This window comes from Gossypium hirsutum, chromosome D11, assembly GCF_007990345.1.
Source record: "Gossypium hirsutum isolate 1008001.06 chromosome D11, Gossypium_hirsutum_v2.1, whole genome shotgun sequence".
Lineage (NCBI taxonomy): Eukaryota > Viridiplantae > Streptophyta > Magnoliopsida > Malvales > Malvaceae > Gossypium > Gossypium hirsutum.
Window position 1 is genome coordinate 57,768,259 of NC_053447.1, and position 22,253 is coordinate 57,790,511.

General features: G+C 30.5%; 1 protein-coding gene and 2 non-coding genes across 3 annotated transcripts; all 3 read left to right on the forward strand.

Annotated features, from left to right (window-relative positions):
* Window positions 1-2,970: 2,970 nt before the first annotated feature.
* TRNAG-GCC (transfer RNA glycine (anticodon GCC)) lies at window positions 2,971-3,041 on the forward strand. The gene has a single exon. It is a non-coding gene; the product is annotated as a tRNA-Gly (tRNA).
* An 8-nt stretch (window positions 3,042-3,049) lies between these two features.
* LOC121224021 (small nucleolar RNA snoR114) lies at window positions 3,050-3,135 on the forward strand. The gene has a single exon (XR_005921484.1). It is a non-coding gene; the product is annotated as a small nucleolar RNA snoR114 (small nucleolar RNA).
* Window positions 3,136-16,647: 13,512 nt separating this feature from the next.
* Window positions 16,648-17,840, forward strand: LOC107926757 (probable WRKY transcription factor 74). The gene is given in 3 exon segments (NM_001327266.1): window positions 16,648-17,348; window positions 17,429-17,554; window positions 17,680-17,840. Coding segments are annotated over 3 exon segments (975 nt in total). The 3' UTR covers window positions 17,828-17,840.
* The last annotated feature ends 4,413 nt before the right edge of the window (window positions 17,841-22,253 follow it).

Genomic DNA, 22,253 nt, shown 5'->3' on the forward strand with positions numbered 1-22,253 from the left:
ATTGTCCTATTTGAGGCACTATCTGCTAGACCAGTTGTGGATGCCAAGCTTCCAAAGGTACAGGTTAGTCTTACAGATTAGGCCGGCCATTATCACAAGAAAGAAACTATTGATCCGCTCATTTGAAATGAAAAATAAATCCAGAATGCCTAAACAAGTTTTTTTATGCAACAGTCAAATGCTTGTCTGATCATGGAATTGAACGCCCTCACATGGGTGATATGCTGTGGAATCTTGAGCTTGATCTCCAATAGCAAGAAAGTGCCACCTACCACATCAACTCCAATTTAGCGTAATTACCCAAAGACAAGGATTACATGGCAGTGGCCATGATTTGAATTAACAACTTAACAATGACACCACCATCTTCTCAATCCAAAATCACAGTAAAAAGAAAGCAAACCAAAAAAACTGATATGCCAGCCATTGATATTGTTTGAAATTCTGTGTTTTAGAGTTGCATAGCATCATATAGATAGGTAGGGGTGTTCATAGTTCGATTAAAACCGAATTAACCGATCAAATTGATCTAATTTGATTAATTAGTCAATGACCAAATTTAGTTTATTCGGAGGTCAGTTAATAATATTTTGAAATTTTGGTTATTAGTTAAATCAGTTCGAAATAGGGTAATTAACAAAATTAACCAATTAACTGAAATAAATAATATGTATTATATATAATTTTTAAATTTTTGTTTGGTTGTTAACTTTCAAGATTTATGTAGTGTTTCTAATGTTTTATTTGTTGTTTCCACCTCTATTTAAAGTTTTTTGAACTATTAAAAAAATGAACATTAGCATTGTATTTTTTATATGTTTTATACTTATTTTAATCAAAAGACAAAAAACATATAAATTTCAGTTAATTCGATTAACCGATCGAATTAATTGAAATATTTCATTCGGTTAATGTAATTGAAAAATAACTTCTATTCGGTTAACAGATAAAAAATTTTACATTTTAGATAATTCGGTTAATAGTAATTCGATTCAAATATTAACCGAACTGACCATTTGAACACCCCTACAGACATGCAATCTAAATCAAAGTTTCCTATTTGTCTGATACTATATCATACTTTTTGTTTTTCACTAATTATCTATCATGCTAATCATTTGTAGTATTATCTGTTTTAGGCTTAAATCATAAATTGGTATCTAAATGTACAAGTTTTTTTATATTTTGGTACCTAAACCTTTTTTTTTTCAAAATTGGTACTTTAATTATTTTTCTTTTCTCAAATTAGTAACTCCATTCGTCAAACCATTAAATCTATTAAAAAAAGGTTTAACCCATAAATTAGTACCTAACCTATATCATTTTTCCCGAGTTGGTACCTAAATTTTTTTTGTCACAAGTGGTACCTAAATTATTGTCCCTACTCATTTTACACCAAAATGTAATATCAGTTAAAAATTCCAGCCAATAATAGACTCTCATGTCATATAAACTTTTAAAAATTATTTTATTTTATTTTATTTTATTTTATTTTATCTTAATTTTCTCTCTCTTTATGTTTTTTCATTTTTTCTTAATTCTTCCTTTATAATATCTAGCAATGTCAGGTATGCCACAAATTCATCCTCCCAAGATTGAGATGTTGGCGATTAATTAATTTATTTGATCGAACCAAATGAATTGATTAAACCAAGAACTTGCAGTCTAATTTGTTCAACCATTGGTCTAGTTCTGACATCTTTAATTGACTAACGGTTGAACTAACAGAGGTACTAATTTGGGAAAAAAAAGTAGTTAAAGCACTACTTGAGACCAAAAAATATTGAAGTACCAAAATGAGAAGAAAAAAAAAAGAAAGCATAGTTTAGTAATCATTTTGTAAGTTAAGCCTTTTTTTTTATAAAATAAATTTAACGGTTTGACTAACTGAAATACCAACTTGAAATATAAAAAAGATATAATCTAAGTACCAATTTATAAATTATTTTGCTGTGAATATTATTTTGATTTAATAAACTATGTTATTAATTATCGAATAATTATTAGATTATGATGAATCAAACGTGCTGATTGTTTTTCCAAATCTTCCAATCACTCCATCTCTACTTTCTCCGACTTTATCTTTACATTATTTTATTTTATTCATTGATTTCTTTTTTCTTTGTTTTTGGTAATTCTCATGTTTACATCCATATTTAAAATTTTTAAATTAATTTCAGAAGGAATTTTAGAAACTTGAGCTTCTAATTTCAAGTCGGAGCAGTAATACAATAAATAATTAATAGTTGTGATTGTAATTATTTGTAATTGTAATTTTAAAAAATAAATCAAATTATTTAGTTTTACTTTATACATGAAAAAATATAATGATTTATTTAGCTCTTTAATTTTATAAAAAAAAAAAGTCATTTTAATCCTGCATTTAATTTTTCGCTTTTTTTAACTTTTGAACTTGTATTTTTTATTAAATCACCCAAAATAGATTAAAAAAAAAAAGATAACAAATGTTAACTTTGCTGACGTAGACATGCATATGAATGTCATATCAACAATTAATTTTTAATTTTTTTAAAAAATTTATATTTTTTTTACAAAATTTTTAAATAATTTTCTTAATTTTTTAATTTTTTATAAAATTTAATTAATTGTTGATATGACATCTATGTGACAGTCCAACTATAAGTCCACATCAGTAACGTTAATATCTGTTAATTTTTCATCTATTTAAGAGTGATTTGATAAAAAAATGTAAGTTTAATTGTTAAAAAATAAAAATATAAATAAAAAGTTAAAATAATTTTTTTTATAAAATTAAAAGACTAAAAAGTTTATTATGCAAAAAAAAAACAAAAAAAAACTCAATAAGTAATAGAGAATGGACCATTCTATAAATAATTAATAATATATATTAATATTTAAGGTGAAATCTTAGACAACCTTTTTTCGAGTAGAAAAGATGAATAGTATTTGATCTGCTACTAAATGTAAATGAAAGAAAAAGTTTAACAAGCACCAGTGGTCTAGTGGTAGAATAGTACCCTGCCACGGTACAGACCCGGGTTCGATTCCCGGCTGGTGCAAATGTTTGGAGCAATGAAGCGAAATGCGCTCTTGTGTTGGCTAGGGTCCATCACTCTATCTGATCCAACGATTAGAATTTGCGAACCTGAGCTCCTCTTTTACCCGTTTTAAACGGGTTGTTTTCATATTTAATATATATCGATCACTAACCTTGGGTTTTTTTTTTCCAGAAATAACCAAATAAATTAATTATTTATGAAAATAACACACTTGCAAAATTATATACGAAAATAACACATTTTAAATAATAAATCTTGGTGTCGCTATTGTCATTGAAGGCACCACTCTTCATAATGGGTTAATCATTGGCTAGTTTTGAAAAAAAAAATTGAGTGTCATCATTGGCATTGATAGCACCGAATTAAAGTATGATTATATAAAATGTTTAGAGACCTAATGAAGCAATTACGCTTTTTAGATTGAATGAAAAAATGGGTGTCGCCATAATTACTAGCGGCCCCCAATTAAATGCTTTTAAACTTTTGATCAAATTACTCAAGTATATCCCTAAAAATTTTTCCTCAAGTTTTAAATTTGAGTAATTTGAATAAGAATTATATATATATTTTTTAAGTTTATTATTTTTAAAAAAATAAAAAATAAAAAGAGTTTATTTTTGTTATTCTTATATTTTTTAAGTGCTATTTAAATTTAATTTTAAAATATGACAGATTTAACATGCAAAAGTTTAAAAGCATTTAATTGGGAGCCGCTAGTAATGATGGCGACACCCATTTTTTCATCCAATCTAAAAAGGGTAATCACTTCATCAGGCCTCTGAACGTTTTATTTAATCACACTTCAGTCCAGTGCCGCCGATGGCAACAACAGCATCCAATTTTTTTTTTAAATCAGCCAATGGTTTGCCCATTATGACGGGTTGTACCACCAATGACAACGACAACACTGAAATTCACTATTTAAAATGGGTCATTTTTTTACATAATTTTATAAGTGAGTTATTTTCATAAATAATTAATTTATTTGGGTTATTTCTCAAAAATATCCCTAATCTTGGCGATTTCAAGTCTTATCGATTTCAATCCATTGAATTAATCAAACAATATTCGTTATTGCTTGCACGACCTCTTTTCAAAATTAATCATCAAGACAATCCCCAAAGTTAAAGTTGCGTGCATGCCTATGTTGGTATTTCTTTACTTGTATATTAGGCACTTTAATGTTATTTATTAAAATGTTTTTGGGAAATTTAATTTTTAAAATACGATGTTTTACTGGTATTTTGATATTTACGAGTGTTGAGTTCAAATTTCATGTTAAGGTTTTTAAATTTCTCATTGAAATTAGGGTAATTATTATGATATTATTATTGTACCTCAACAACCGTACTGGTTAAGTTCATGCTATAATATTTGAAAATTAAAAGGCAACATTTTAATTTAAATCTAAAGTGATTGTGGATAAACCTAAATGCTAAACTCGACATCTCTAAGTGTCAAGTTGTGAACATAATTTTTTTAAAGGATAATGTAATCTAATTAAACTTTAACAAGGATATATATTAAAATCAACATTTATGGGTGTCAAATTTCACTTAAAAGCTTTAACAAAACTATGATTTTAAAACCTATAAATAAGCAGTCAAATTTTTTAGTTTCCACAGCAAACCAAAATAAATCGTCTTCGACGTTTTACCCTAAACATTACATAGCTAAGTACCTCCAAAGTACAATTTCCAGTCATACTGTAATGGCTACCAAATTATTGAGATTTGAAGGACATGTTGCTTAAGATGAAATGGTGTTGGAGTATTTTCTTGTGGCTTGGCTTTACAACAATATGAGTATAGGTTCGCATGACATGAGAATCATTCCTTAGTTAAAAGACATCGGTTTCTATATCACGCAAGCCAAATTGGGAGAGCCACTTGCATTCTGCCATTTCTATTTGCCTTGATTGAATGATGGAGATGATAGGATCTAAAGCGCTAAGTGTAGTGTATTTTTTATTTTGTACTTGTAATTTTTCGAACAAATTGATTTAAATAAAATTCCATTACTCATTAGTATTGTTTGTAATTATCCTCAACAATTTTCGTCCACAAAGCAACCTGTAAGCAAATATTGTCTCATTGATTATCTAATGTATAATTAATATTAAGCTGCATTTTGTGGTCGGATCATAATGCGAGAAGACAACTTACATTAGTAGATAATCTAAATAGTCCATAGTCTAATCGAAATTGAGCAAATCAATTGAAAGGCTATTATATTATCTATCAAGTCCGATTGAGGAGATACATTATCTTAGATATCAAAACGAATAACTTCTAGAGCACAAACGAACAAGCAATAATTATGTTTTCTTTTATCAGTAAATTAATACCTTAAAAACAATAAAAGAAAGGCTAATTTGTCCTAGTATTTTTTTGATGAGAAAGTAACTCTCCTATAAATTATGAAAGAAATCACTTTCTAAAACTTGTGGAAACAACTTCTAAAGAAATGTTACATTCATTCCGACTAATGAAACACATTGAAAAGTGATAATTCCATCGTACCAAACCATGTCTTAAAAGATGCACATTTTAATTTTTTTTAAATATGTAATATCTATCGTGGGAACTTCAATGCAAGGATATAGTTAAAGTCGATGGATTCCCGACGTACAAACTTTTTTCCAAGCTAAAAGTCACTTAGGATAAACTAAAGGAACGAAACAAGGTAAGCTTTGAAAACAGTGGTGGAGCCACTAATAGATCTAGGGGCCATGGACACTTTTAAAATGGTAAATTTTTAATTTAGGTCTTTTATAATTTATAAAATTTTAAATTAGTAATAGGCCCTTCCAAATGATAAAAATTATATTTAACCCTTTAATAATTATAAAGATATAGGCTATTAAAATAATAAAATTACATTTTTACTATCATAAAAATATAAAATTTAATTTCGGCACCCAAAAAAATTTTCTAGCTCCATCACTATTTGGAAACATACATAAAAAGAAAAACAAGTTAATAGAAATGTTATAGCAATTGGGAAAAAAGAGTTAAATATTATGGATCTCAAATCTATTGAAGAGGAAAGATTTATAAGATCAGAGTTGGAGAAGGATTTGGAGGAATAGCATATACTATGGCTTCAAAAACCAATAAAAAACTGGACCACTAAAAGAGAAAGGAATACCGGGTATTTTTCATTTTATAGCAGACAAAAGAAGAATTAGGAATACGATACATACAGTTATGGATGAAGATGGTAAGCTATGTGAAAGTCAAGAAGATATCGATCTTCACGACAGATACTCAGATTAGTCAATCAGCATCTCAAATTGGAACCACAGTACATCATCGAATAAACCGAATAAAGTGTACTGGCATGCATAGTGCATCATCGAATAAATTGAAGAATGTATACTGGTACACATAGTGCATCACTGAACAAGCCGAATCAATTATATTAGCACGCATAGTGCATCATCGGATAAACAGAAACAATCATACTAGAACGTAAATGCATCATCGAATGTACCGAACTAATTATACTCGCACGTAAGTGCATCATCGACTAAACCAAAGTATAGATCTGTACATTTAATAGATTAACCAATTTCCAATTTCGTCACATAATTCAATTCATATCCCATCATTCTCAATTCAACATCAATTCACCATATAATATAACATAATTGAGTTCAATTCATACCAATTTCCTATATCAATTAAGTCATACAACTTTCCATTCTATTCAATTTAGTTCACGTTAGTACAAATCTCTAGTGAGGAAAATCTCGAACACGCGATCGGAACTCGAACAGAAAAATAAGAAATAGGATAAGGCTCCAATGCGTGTATCAAGCCACTATCTTTAAGGTTATATTCGCCCCCACCTATCTTCGCTGTGCAAATGAGTTCCAAGAAAATTAACCTCGATGATACAATAAAGCCAATGACTATTTGCGTTTTGCACTGACAAGAATAGTCCACTGCGCACTAAGCAATTTATAACAAGAAACTCAATTTCTACAAAGGATTTCTGCAGTAATATTTTAGAGAATAATCTAATAATATTAGAAAATGAAGGAAAGAAAGAAAGAATATTAGAATTTTTTTGTGTGATTTCCAAATGAAATCTCATTCCTATTTATAGGAATTTTCATGTCTCTTCATAGAGACATCTTTCAATAAGTATCTTTCTGAATAATAATGTAAACACATAATTATTCATTTAATATTATAACTATTCAAATAATATTATTTAAATAGTTATAATTCTTTTTCAAAAAATCAAATAATATAACTTTTGATTAATTATACCCATTCATTTATAGTTATTGGAACACTATAAATATTTGAAAATGTTCCAACAATCTCCCCCCATTTTCAAAATATTTTAGATTTACATATTCTTGGAAATAAATTTGCATAAATGAAGGTACTTTATGATTGAACCTTCACTTAGTGAAAACATGTTAAAGTTAATCGAAATTGCATAGTAGACTAAGCTTTGAACCAACTATTCCATTTGATTAACCGAACACACCTCACACAATAATTTCAACATCGGTCAATGCATAGTATCTAGGGACACTGTTATGGCCATGTGTCTATGTCCTATTTTCATGAGTGCTGTTAGAGCCAAACCCTTGAGCTCCTAGAAGTGGTCACACTTCCACTCACATAGGTAGATCCCATCAAGAGTGTTCCCGTAATTATAACACTCTAACATATTTATGTTATGGGTCCATTAAGAGTACATTACTCATCATTCCCTTATCATTACGGGTACCTAACACTTTAATCTTAGGATGGATTTATTTATAGTGCTAGCAATCACATACTAATGATGTACTTTGTCTCATTGAACTCAAGACTTGACGTTATACCAAGCGTTAAGTTGAGTTTCCATCATGGGTGATGCTAATTAATGGGCTTGAGTCCCATACCTTTTGAGGTCCTTTTTACTACATCTCTAGCAAGACTTTTTGTCAAAAGACCCACCAAATTTTCACTTGACCTCGCATAATTAATAGTGATCACTTCATAGAGATTAATTGTCGGACATCACTATGTCTTAATCCAATATGTCTAGACTTTGGATTATATACTTGGCTATATGCCTTTGCTAGAGTAGCCTCACTATCAAAACGGATAGAAATAGGTGAAATTGGCTTAGGCCATAAAGGTACATCATAAAGCAAATTTCTTAACCATTCTACTTCTTTAGATGTCGCGAGTAAATGATGGAATTAGTAATACATGTTTGTTTCTTGGAACCCCAAGAAATGGCTCCTCCACCAAGAATGAAGATCCATCCACTAGTAGATGCATAATCTTCCAAACTTGTAATCCAACTAGCATCCGAATACCTTTCTAAAACTGGAGGATATCTATTATAACACAATCCATAGTTAATAGTTTTCTTTAAGTACCTAAATACCCTATTCAAAGCTTGTCAATTCAAACTACTTGGATTACTTATGTACCTACTTAATTTCCCAACAACATATGCAATATTTGGTCTTGTACAATTCATTATGTACATAAGACAACCAATTAGACTTGCATATTTCATTTGATCAATTTTACTACCAGCATTAGACTAATTTTATTTGAGGATCCATGGGTGTAGATGTTGGTATATAATTCAAAAGATCAAACTTTTTAAGCACATTTTCAATGTAATGTGATTGTGACAAGGCTATAGTGCTTTCATCTCGGGTTATTTTAATCCCAAGAATAACATTTGCTACACCTATATCCTTCAAAGCAAAGTTGTTTGACAAGAATTTCTTTGTGTTTTCTATTTGTTCCAAATTCGTGCCAAAAATGAGCATGTCATCTACATATAAGAAAATTATGACACCTTTTCTATTTTCAAATTTGTTATATATGCCCTTATCGGATTCATTTATTTTATAGCCATTAGCTAAAACAACCTTGTCAAACTTTTGGTGTCATTACTTTGGTGCTTGTTTAAATCCATATAAAGATTTAACAAGCTTACATACCTTATGCTCTTGTCTTGGAACAACAAAATCCTTCTGGTTGTTCCATGTACACTTCCTCTTCCAATTCACCATTTAAAAATGCAGTTTTAACATCCGTTTGGTGAACAACCAAATTACATATAGAGATAAGTGATATTAAGAGTCTAATTGTAGCAATTCTTGCTACTAGAGCATAGGTATCAAAGTAATCAATACCTTGTTTTTGTGTAAAACATTTGGCTACCAACCTTGTTTTAAATTTATCAATGGTTTCATCGACCTTCATTTTCTTTTTAAAGATCCATTTACAACCTATTGGTTTGGAACCTGGTGGAAGATCAACTAAGATCCAAGTTTGATTTCCCATTATTGAATCTATCTCATCATTTATTGCTTCTTTTCAAAAAGCAAAGTCTTGAGATTTTATTGCCTCTTCAAATGTTATAGGATCAGATTCCGTATTATGATAATAAGGTATCTTATTGCATATATTTTCACATTTTCCTTCTACAAGAAACATAATGAAGTCTGGTCCAAAAACTTTGACCTTTTTAATCATCTTACTTCTTATTAATTCTTGACAAGATTCATCATTATTATCAATTTATTCTAATGGAATCTCATTCTCATTTGAAGAATGAATCAATTATTGTGGTTGTAATTGTCTTGATATAGAATTAAATATATTTTCATCAAAAATAGCATCTCTTGATTTAATAACAGTATTAATTGAAATTGAATCATTTGGTTCAATTACCATGAACCTATATGCCTTGCTATTATATGCATATCCTATAAATATGCATTCAATTCCTCTTTCACCTAACTTTTTACGTTTAGGTGTTGGAACTTTAACAATAGCTCTACAACCCCAAACCTTCAAATAATTAAGGTTTGGTTTCCTTTTCTTCTATTCTTCATAGGGGTTATTTTAGTTTCCTTATTAGGAACTCTATTTAATATATGACAAGTTTTTAGAATAGCTTCTCCCCAAAAACCTTGTCCAAGACCTGAATATGATAACATTGAATTTACCATTTCAGGTAAGACTCTATTTTTCCTTTCAACAACACCATTTTGTTGTGTTGTGTAAAGAGCTGAAACTTGATGGATAATTCCAATGGATTCAAAATAACTTGGATTATAATATTCTCCACCTCTATCCGATCTTAAGCACTTGATAAATGATTAACGCTGAAGTTCAACTTCAGATTTATAAACTTTAAATTTATCTAGCGCTTCATATTTTGAATGCAATAAATATACATAACAATATCTAGAACAATCATCAATAAAAGTAACAAAATATTTCTTTCCACCTAATGTAAGAGTATTATGCATGTCATATAAATCACTATGTATCAAATCAAGTAATTTTGTTTTCCTTTTAACCTTTAGGGAAAAAGTTTTTTTGTAATTTTAGTCAACATACATGTATTGCATTTTTCAATATTATTATTAAAAACAGGAATTAAATCTAACTTATACATGTCATTCAATTTTCTATAATTCAAATGACCTAACCTATAATGCCATAAACAAAAAGATTCAATCATATAAGCAGAAATAGTATTTTTATTCTTATTAATAATATTGAGTTTGAATATACTCTCATACATATACCCTTTCCCTACAAAAATTCCTCCCTTAGACAAAATAAACTTATTTGCCTCAAAAACAAGTTTGAAACCAAACTTATTCAATAGACTTCCAGACACTAAATTCTTCCTAACTTCCAGTACATAATATACATCATTTAAGGTTAAAACCTTTCTAGAAGTGAATTGTAGTTCAACAGACCCTTTGCCTTTGATTATTGCGGTGGAAGAATTTCCCATGTACAAGACATTGACATTTTCACATTGTGTGAACTTTGCGAACATGTTTTTGTCTTTGCACACATGGTTGGTTACTCCGGTATCAATCCACCATGTATTACCATCTTGTGCCATATTAATTTCAGGTATCATTGCAACAAACTTTTCGTTATTATCAGCCTTAGAAGATGATTTCTTCTTTAAAAATTGACATTCATTCTTGAAATGTCCCAGCTTACCACAATGATAGCATGAGCCCTTTTATTTCTTTTTGAACTTAGGTGCTCTATTAGTTTGTTTGAACTTTCTCTTGAATGGTTTAGTAGTCTGTACTTCCTCCATAACATGCACTTTGGCATTTTCAGAATTTAGGTTCTGATCTTGCTTTCGATATTCTTCTTCAATACGAATATGATTTGCCAAAGCCTCAAAAGGTATTTGCTCTTTCTTATATTTTAGACTTCTTTTAAAGTCTTTCCAAAATAGAGGAAGTTTGTCTATTATGGAGGATACAACAATCATTTCATCCATTTTTATATCATATTGCTTGAATTGATTCAGCATCTTTTCAATATCACGAAATTGTTCCATAACAGAACGACCAGCAACCATTTGATAATTATTGAAATGGCTGACAAGAAATTTCTTACTTGTAACATCTTTGGTCATGTATCTTGTCTCCAATTTGTCCCATAACTCTTTAACGGTGACATATCATATTGCTTGAATTGATTCAGCATCTTTTCAATATCACGGAATTATTCCATAATAGAACAACCAGCAACTATTTGATAATTATTGAAATGACTGACAAGAAATTTCTTACTTGTAACATCTTCGGTCATGTATCTTGTCTCAAATTTGTCCTATAACTCTTTAACGGTGACCTCGTTTTGGTAGGTGTCGAACAAACCATCAGATAAACCATTCAATATGTGGCCCATGCACATGTAATCAACATTGTCCTATTTTTGTCTCTCTCGAGTTGCAACAACAGATTCGTTTTCATTGTCTTCAGGTCTTGAAGTATCCAAAACATAAGTAATCTTAAAAGTTGATAATAAGAAGTGCATTTTTTTCTGCCATCGTCGAAAATTGTCACCATCAAACTGATCAAGTTTGACAAAATTCAAAGCCAACTCCCTTAGTGTTCCACTTTCATGTATTGTGGTAGTCATCATGAAATATAACCTTAAAATTGTTAGTAAAAATCTTCGGTGAGGAAAATATCGAACATACAAACAGAACTCGAACAAAAAAATAAGAAATAGGATAAGGCTCCAAGGCATGTATCAAGCCACTATCTTTAAGGTTATATTCGCCCCTACCTATCTTCGGTGTACAAATGAGTTACAAGCAAATTAACCTCGATGATACAATGAAGCCAATGACTATTTGCGTTTTGCACTAACGAGAATAGTCCACTACGCACTAAGCAATGTATAACAAGAAACTCAATTTCTACAAAGGATTTCTACAGTAATACTTTATAGAATAATCTAATAATATTAGAAAATGAAGGAAAGAAAGAATATTAGAATTTGTTGGTGTGATTTCCAAATGAAATCTCATTCCTATTTATAGGAATTTTCATGTCTCTTCATAGAGACATCTTTCAATAGGTGTCTTTCAGGATAATAATGTATTTAAAATAAACACATAATTATTCATTTAATATTATAACTATTCAAATAATATTATTTAAATAGTTATAATTCTTTTTCAAAAAATCAAATAATATAACTTTTAATTAATTACACCCATTCATTTATAGTTATTGGAACACTATAAATATTTAAAAATATTCCAACAGTTCATGTCTCGGTATTCAATTTCAACCAAAGTATTTCAACACAATAATCGTTAGTAACTTATTTCAATATTATATAATGTAATACATCATGAATATACAGTAACTAGATTGATCTCGGGTCATAAAGATACAAACTGAAAACTTGTGTCACTCGTCGTCGGCTCTCGCATTTTCTTTCTTTTTTGAAGATCTTGCGTTGTCTTTAGCTATGAATAATAATTCAATAATAATACAGTATAAAATTTCCAGCCAAATCAGAATTAAATACTAAATCTCACACATTTTATAAAGTATTCAATTTAGTCCCTAAAAGCGGAACAAACATAACTTTCAATTTAGACTCTCAGATTAAAACCAATTTCATAATTACTCATTAGAGACCTCCTATTTATTATTTCTACTGTTAATTTTATATTTTATTCAATTTTGTTCTTATTGACAAAACTAACAATTAAACTTTACAATATAGTCTTTTTTCACATTTAAGCTTAAAATATATCAATTTAACACCAATTTCTTCAAGAAATCAAAAATGGGAACTTTCAAAAACTTTAACAGTTTTGCAAATTAGTACATGGACTAACTAAATCAAACTCCCATGACCTCAAAAACAAAAAAATTACAAAAAAAAATGACTTAATTGTAATAACCGAAAGTTGAATCCTTGAAGCTTCATATTTCTTTCATGGAAATCGGTTTGAAGGATGAAGAAGAAGAGAACTCTCTCTTTCTTCCCACCGAACATGGTTTTTATACCATAATTTATAATTTTCTTTATTTAGTTAATCTTAATTATTAAGTTAATAATCACATTTTAATGCTTTAATCCACCGACATCCACTAATATATATTAGAAATCAGTTTACTTTTCATTGTGACGTTTGGGTAATTGCAATTTAAGTTTTTAGGTATTTGATCAATTAAAAATTTATAGCGATAAGACTTTTATAATTTAGTCCTTGTACTTAAATTAAATAATTAATAGATAAAATTGAAGGGCTAAACTTTAAAATTCTATTGTATCAACTCCGTGATTTTTCGACATCAGTGATTTTTTAGTCATTATATTACCTATTTATTTTATGCTTGCCTTAACGATTAGTAAATTAGAACATGAAAAGAAGTACTCTTTGCAAATGATATTTTTTTTTCAGAGTTAATAGGAATCATGCCATGTAGCTAAAAACATACCAGATGAATCTTGCTCCTTTTTAAGATTGAGTATAAATTACAACAAATCAGAACCTGCGATAAAAAAGATTGGCACCCAATTTTCTAACCCAAGCTACTCAGCCAAGGAGGTAAACGGACTCTAATGAAATCTTAAATAGAAAGCTTACCTATTTACCAATTCTCTTCTTCTTTTTTTAAGCCCTAAAAAACATTTGCAATAAGATGGATCGGGTAACACAAGAATTTTGGTGGGGAGAAGAAGAGAACACAAGGAAATTTCACTATTTAAACTAGGACCATCTTTGCCTAAGCAAGAATCCAAGGGGCCTTGGTATAAGAAAGGATGCAAAACTTCAACAAAGCCCTGCTGGCCAAACCAAAATAGCATGGAGAACAACAAACAATCAAAGTTGGCTCTTAAAAGAAACCTTGGTCAAGAAATACTGTGCAACTGAAAACTTCCTCGAAAGACAGGAACAATGGGAAGATTCTTAGAAGTGGAAAATCATATTGAAGAGGAAAGAGGTTAGCAGGAATAACATCACATGGCACAATGTTAACAAATGGAAAGAAATGAATCAGACAGAGACACCTAGCCAAGGAATAATTAGAAATGAGATATCTAACATGGATGTGCAAAGATGGTGGGATATAAAGATCATTTCCGAAGGACCTACGAAGCTAAGATGGAAACATACTCACAATGGATATTTTTTAGTCAAACTGCTTATTTTCGAGAACTAACTAATCTACAGGTAAGGAGTACAAACATGCCTAGTTCAACAATCCCGAAGAAAATATGGCAGCTTGTATGGAAACTAAAATTACCATACAAGGTAATTATGTTTCTCTGGAAGATTCTAAATGAAGTTCCACCATGCAAAACTGTGATTCAAAACAGGATCGATCCATGAATACAAAATGTTCTTTTCAAAATACGGTTTCTGCACAAGTAACCATAGCATAACTTCATGGCTATAACCCAAGAAGATTGTTTTTCTTGATGGATGATCTGATTACTTTACAATCACCTTGTGTAAAATTTGGATTCATAGAAATAAAGTCCTATAAGAAGGAGTGAATCCCAATCCAATTGAGTGATTAAGGAGGCAAAAGGAGTATATAAAAGTTCTCAAAATGGGATACTTTTAGATCGGGATCAAGGATAGAGAGATATAAGGTGAAAAAGACCCACATTTACCTATCCTTATCTGATTTACCTTGGTTGGTGCAGAAGAAAGGAGAGAATCGCATGGACAATTCTCATTTAAGGAGGAGACGAGCATACAAGGTGAACATGAAGATGGAGTGACAAGAGAGGTATTGTTGCTGAGATTTGCACTTGCAATGATTTTGCAAAAGTGCATCAATTCATAGTGATTAGTTTTGTGTGTATTGCATTTGACAAATATCAAATAGTGGGATCCGAATTTGATATGACCCAACCCTTATCAATGCATATATGTCAACAAATTTGATGACTTCCAAACAAGATAATGTTTGTCATGTGAACCTGGGAGTTTGTTCACTGAATATGTTATTATTTATGATGTTAGATATTTTGTACATATATTCAAATTTTCGTTACTTTAGGGAGTTTGCTTTCAACTTAAAAAAATGGGGTTATCATCCTCTTTTTGTCTTTGCTTAGTGGGATATCATTAGAGGGTGTCTAGGCTTCCAACTAAATGAAATTTAATTGGTGAAAATTATGATGTCAATCCATAGAAATTATATATCTCAACTTTTTGAGGAAATGATGGTGGGGTGGATGTCTGTCAATGTCATTCCCATAGTAAAAATATGTTTCATACGGAATTTTATAATTTTATTTCTACAGCTAAACATTTACCCAGATATTCCAGGCTAATACCTTCGTAATACATTCAAATGCCAATCCTAATAAATCCAACAAAAGCAAAGACAGAGAGAATCTCTGTCAGTCAACTAGGTCTTCATAATGGATCCCACATTACGCACTACCAGACAATAATTCCTGCCTAGTCAACATTCCTTATACACGTGTCATTTTAATATCGCTTGCCCCTCTCCACTCCAGGACCCCATTTTTCACTCCCCACATTTCCTTTATTTTTTCTATTTTTTACACAAAATCTCTCTTTCTTTACTAACACGATTCATTTTAGTATAATATCACTGCAAAATCAAAAGAAATGCTTTTTTTTCTCAATTTCTGAAAAAATAACATTTATTTATTTTGGATTTTATTAATAAAAATAATATATGAGGGGAAAAAAAAGAGCATTTATTGGGACCCAAATGAGGATCTTCGACGGAGACTTGAGTTCTTTTTACTTTATCTTTTGCCTCTGAACATCCACAGAAACACTTGGGTTTTTTTTTTTTGTTTGTTTGTTTTTTTCTGCAAATTTTTCCTTTTTTTTAGTTAAAGAAAAAAGAGGAGCTTTGTTTTCTTTAGGGGCGATTTTAACAAGTCTCTTAAACAAAGTAAAAGTCCCCTTTCACGCCTTTCAATTAATGGGATAAAATCTAGGACTTTCTCTTTCTCTCTGTATCTTCAAATTTTATCAAGGTTAATTTGAGCTTTTCTTTTTTCTCAAGTTTTTGTTTGTTTGTTTGTTTTTATTTCATACCCAGTTTTTTTTTTATCCCTCTTTTTTGTCAATGAAAACGGCCAGTATTTCGTATGTGTTGTCTTTAATTTCAATCTTGTTTACTTTTGCTTCAAAAGTTTTCAGTTTTGAGAAATGCCCAATTTCCAAGGCTTGGTCTTGGTTCACCTTTCTGACATCATTTAAAACATATGAAACGTTTTGCTCCTTTGGTTTTTAAGGTGTTTTTAGGAATCTGGGTTTGATTTGTTTTTTGATGTTTTTAAGTATGGAGAAGGTTGAAGAAGCAAACAAGGCAGCTATTGAGAGTAGTAATAGAGTTCTTAGTCTCTTGTCTTTACCAAAGGATCAACTTCAGTACAGCAACTTAATGATGAAAACTAGTGAAGCTGTGTTTAAGTTCAAAAAAGTTGTGTCTCTTCTCAACAATGATTTGACTCATTCAAGGGTAAGAAAATCCAAGATGTTTAGATCAATTTCGCCTCAAAAAATTTTCCTAGAAAGTCCCAATTGTAGAACAATTTTATCACCAAAACCTCTTCAAGTATACCCTTCTAACCTGTTCCAAAAACCACCCCTTGAAGTTAAACCATCACAAAATTTCAGCTTTGTTCATCAGCAGCAGCAGCAGCAACAGATGCAGCAAAGGCTGCAATTTCAACAACAACAAATGAAATATCATGCAGATATGGTGTTTGGTAAGAGTAACAGTGGTATAAACCTTAAATTTGATGGATCTAGTTGCACACCAACCATGTCATCAGCTGGATCATTTGTGTCATCTTTGAGCCTGGATGGTAGTGTTGCAAACTTGGATGGGAATTCCTTCCATTTAATTGGCATGCCACACCTTTTTGGTCATATCTCTCAACATTCAAGAAAGAGGTGTTCAGGTAAAGGACAAGATGGTAGTATGAAATGCGGTACCTCTGGTAAATGCCATTGTCCAAAGAGGAGGTCAGTTTTCTTATGTCAAAAATTCCATGTGTTAATTGGTTCACTCTAATTACTTATCATATCTGTGTGTTGTTTTATAGGAAACTCAGGATCAAAAGGTCTATTAAAGTGCCTGCTATTAGTAACAAAGTTGCTGATATTCCCCCTGATGAATATTCATGGAGGAAATATGGCCAAAAGCCAATTAAAGGTTCTCCACACCCTAGGTAACCCTCCCAATCCCTTGATGCAATGCCAACTAGTTTCAGCTATGTTATCTACTAACGATCCGTAGTATGTTGTGCACAACTGCTATGATTATGGTGTTAAGGGAGAAGCTTTTATGATGCAGGGGATACTATAAGTGTAGCAGTGTGAGAGGGTGCCCAGCAAGGAAGCATGTTGAGAGATGTTTGGAAGACCCTTCGATGTTGATCGTCACGTACGAAGGCGAGCATAACCATTCAAGGTTACTCTCAACACACCCTGCGCATACATGAAAATGCCTTCTTTCATCTTCAAAAAAACCAAACCTTCCAGTTGTTAAAATCCGAAAAAACAAAAGCCGATTTGCTTCTTAAATGTGAAATAGATAGCTATTGTACATTGTTGATCGGTTGCATCGATAATGGAGCCGTATTTGAGAATCTGTACTGGCCCTTAGTGAAAACACCGTCCATACTATGAGTAGGGGAAGTGGGGTTAGTATGCATCAACATACCTAATATGGGGTTTCAAACTAAATTTCAGATGGTAGATTAAAATGGTTCTTATAAATAGAGAGAGAGAGAATAGGAATTGTGAACTTTTTTGAACTTTGAATTTGTGTAACCCTATGTTTCATCTTAATGTTTTGGATTTGTAAGGTTGATTGTATGTATGATTTGTGGTGACATTGTAGAAGGAAAAGTACAAAGGTCATCCAAAATCATGTAACATGAAATTCAGCAGTGCCAAAAGAACTATGCTGCTATGAAATGATTTCCTAATATTCCTAAGTTATATGCACGAGTGTACGAGAGACTGAACACAGACACTTGCGTCATGTTAATATTCAACTGAAATATTAATGAACCGAAAAGAAATGAGAATCGAAATCGAAAAAACCGATTAAAAATCAATTGAAGTAGAATGTTTATAAATTACTGTTGATTCCAATTTTTAGTTGTTTTATCTTTTCATAATCGGTGAACTTGCGAACAAGATAAAAAAATAATTACAATAATGCTCCTATTCTCATCCGTTGGCGATCATTCTCTCTCTATCTTTGCCATATTTCTCAAAACATAACCTTCTCACCATCTTGTTCCACACCATAGTGCCTTTCTCTAACTCTATTGATTCTCAGCTCCCAATCATTAAGCCTTCTTGGAATTGCCATATGAGGTAGGTTGTTGTTAGCGGGTATTCTCGAAACCTTTTTTTTTTAAATCGATTCTTTATTTTAAAATGAAAATGGGAGTCGTCACGAATCATTTTTAAGAGGCGTGATCGGCCACCTCGTGATTTGACCGTTTTAATAAGAGGTTTGATTTATTAAAACAATGTTTTTTTTTTGTCTACAAAAATTCAGAAAATGAGTTCGGGAGTCGGTTACGCCCAAAATTGATACCTAATTGATTACTTGATGTCTTCAGTGTTGAAAATTGAAATTTTGAAAAGAGTTTAAATCACAATCCTTTTTTTGTATTAAGGCACTACCTAACTAAAATAATTTTCGTGAAAAGGGCTTATTTCTAGTTAAGTGAGAAAAAAAAGATCATGTCCCGTAAGTTAGGACACAATGCCTTAAATCCTCGAAAACGAGAATAAATGTCAATTGATCACTACTTAAATCTCGTTTATTTATTTATTTATTTTAAAGTAGATATTCAACTATCTTGATTTTAGAAAGAAGCCATATTCTGTAAGTTAAGAACACGACTTTTCTAATTCCAAAAATAATGAATATCACCTCGGTTTTGAATATTTTACATGTTATAAAAAACAAAGATGACCTTGTTTTTGTTTTTTTAGAAAGATACATATATATATATTTTTTAAAAACGAATGAATAGGTTGTGATATAATACACAAAATGATGATAGTAATGCAACTATAATAATAATGAGAATACCAATTTTGTAGTAATAATATCGATTTTAGAATAATAGTTATGTTACTAATCATAGCATAGTTATTACTATATTAATAATCTAAGTACGTAAAATAAAGATAATAACATGTATGAGGAAATGATATAGTTGATTGATAAAGCAAAATGAAATGGCTATATGGGTAGGATACTAAAAATGATATATAATAAATAAAGGAATGCCATAATAATTAACACAACAACAAATAATAGCAATACTATTCTAATATTAATTAAATAATAAAGTAAAAATAAATAATAGTAATAATAACGATAATAATGCGAGTAGAAAAACATAAACCATCTAATTTTCGAAAATATAAAAAGTAATTAATTAATAAATAAATAATAGGATAATAATAACAATAATAAAGGCAAGAAGAAAGAAAATAACAATAAAAAATAAAAAGAATAAAAGAATGCACGATAAAAAGAAAATAATAAAAATTTTAAATATTTGAAAAGAAAAAGAATAATAAACAAATACATAAATAAATAAATAAAACAGTTTGTAAGAAAATTTTGAAGTTAAATAAACTGAGGATTAAATTGAAATCAGAATAAAATTAAGGAGTACAAATTGTAAATAATAAAAAATAACTAATAAAACAAAAATAAGGGTTAAAATAAAATGTGCTAAAAGAAATAGGGACTAAATGGGAAATTATCCAAACTCCCTAAACGCGCTGTTTCATGAAGGACTAAAATCAAACAAAACCAAAATTAAATGGTAAATTTCAAAAAAAATAAGCGAAATAGGACTGGATTGAAATATAATTAAAAAGCGGAAGAACCGAAAACATAAATAGACCATTAAAAAGACACGCGGATCTACTGGGTCAGATCAGGTCTGGTTACAAAACGGCGTCGTTTTGGGGCTTATGAATGCCGACCAAAACGGCGTCGTTTATCATGCTTATATAAGTAAAAAAAATCAGTTTTACCTTTTTTTTTTAAAAAAATTCAGACTCTCCAATTCTCTTTGGGCACAGCCCAGAACAGGCCATGGGTCGCCGGCGATAGTGACCATCGTCTCCAGGGGCCGGAAAATCACCTAAAAAGCCTATTTTAACCCCCCTTTCGTATAAAACCCGATTCAAAGTCGAAAAAATTTAAACCAAAGCCAGAACTCTCAAAAAGGATGAAAAACCTTTCGGTTCTTAGCTTCTCCGCCGTGGCCTCGGCCGAGTCCCAGGGATTCGACGGCCTTCGGGCTGAAAAACGTAACGTTGATGGCACGAAGACCAAGCGACAGGTAAAAGTTCCTTTTATATATATATATTTATTATTATTTCTGCTTCCGAATTAAAAAAATAAATAAAACAAAAAAATCACCTTAAAGATTAGAATCTGATTTTATCTTTTTTGCGTTTCTTTTGTATTTTTCTGTTTTTTGAAAAGAAAAAAAAGTTCTTTACAATCTGTTTTTGGGTTCTTTATGGCCAAATTTCAATATTATTTTTTTTTCATTTTTTCTACTGTTGTTGTATTGGCTGTTGCATGTGTTGCTTCTTCTTTCTTGCAGGGTGGTTGATGGTGGCAAAGGAGTTGGTGCGGCGCTGACGTGGGAAGAGCGACGGCGACAGGCTAGAGATTTAGGGTTTCTATTTCTATTTAGGTCTTGGGTTAGACAGGCCATTAGGTTTTTTTGGGGTTTGGGCTTGATGTATTTTTTGTCAATGGACTGTTATATTTGGACCTTTTTTTATTTCTGGTTAAAATTTGTTTTATTTGTCTGTAATTTGGACCCGGGCGAAATTGGCCCATTACAGGTATATCATACATTGGTTAACTACAAGCTATCAAAAGACTTTTTATATAGTTTTACTTCTTACTTTCATTGAATAATCTTTTTTATTCTAAACGATGGAATTGACCTTTGCAATATATAAAAAATGACTGGTTTGAAAATGCTATAAAAAATGAAACACAATATTTTTTTTATACATGTCAAAGTGATGGAAAAGAAAAAAAATGTTTTACGTATCCACCCAGTTTAGCAACTTTTGGGGAAATGATACAAAAATATATATATTTTTCACACCAGAAAAAATGTTTTCTGATGAATTGTATACTGATTGGAGTTTTATCAATAAACTAAAAAGAAGAAATTTTAGTAAGGAGTTTATAACAAGAGTCGAATCTTTAGATAAGGACTTGTTTCTCTAATAATGAAACTAAAATAGAATACTTGCCTAAACTATATGATCCTTTCTTGCATGGACCCTACTGCAGAAGAATAAAAAATGAGGTTCTCCTTTAAGCATAAATCAAACTTATAAAAAAAACACGGACCCGTTTTGGATAAATAAGATTCATGATCTACTTCTTACTGCTGATTATCACGAATTTTAACGGACACTGGATACACTCAATATGAAATCATTAGCAATAGAAAAAGAACTCTCTTTATTGACATTGATAGAAGATGAATAGGGAAATATCGATTCCGATGATCAAGTCAAAATTTTGAATTTTTTATTCAATATAGTTATAACTAATCAAACAATCAAACGATTAGAAAAAAAAATCTATTGGAATAAAAGAAATAAGTAAAAAAGTTCATCGATGGTCATACAAATTAATTGACGATTTAGAACAGAATGGAGAAAACGAGGAAAATGTATCAGGAGAGCATGAAATTTGTTCAAGAAAATCCAAGCGCATAGTGATTTTTACTAATAACTAGGCAAACGCTGATACTTATACTAATACCAAGGATGCTAATGATCCTGATCAAATAAACGAAGTGGCTTTGATACGTTATTCGCAACAATCAAATTTTCGACGCA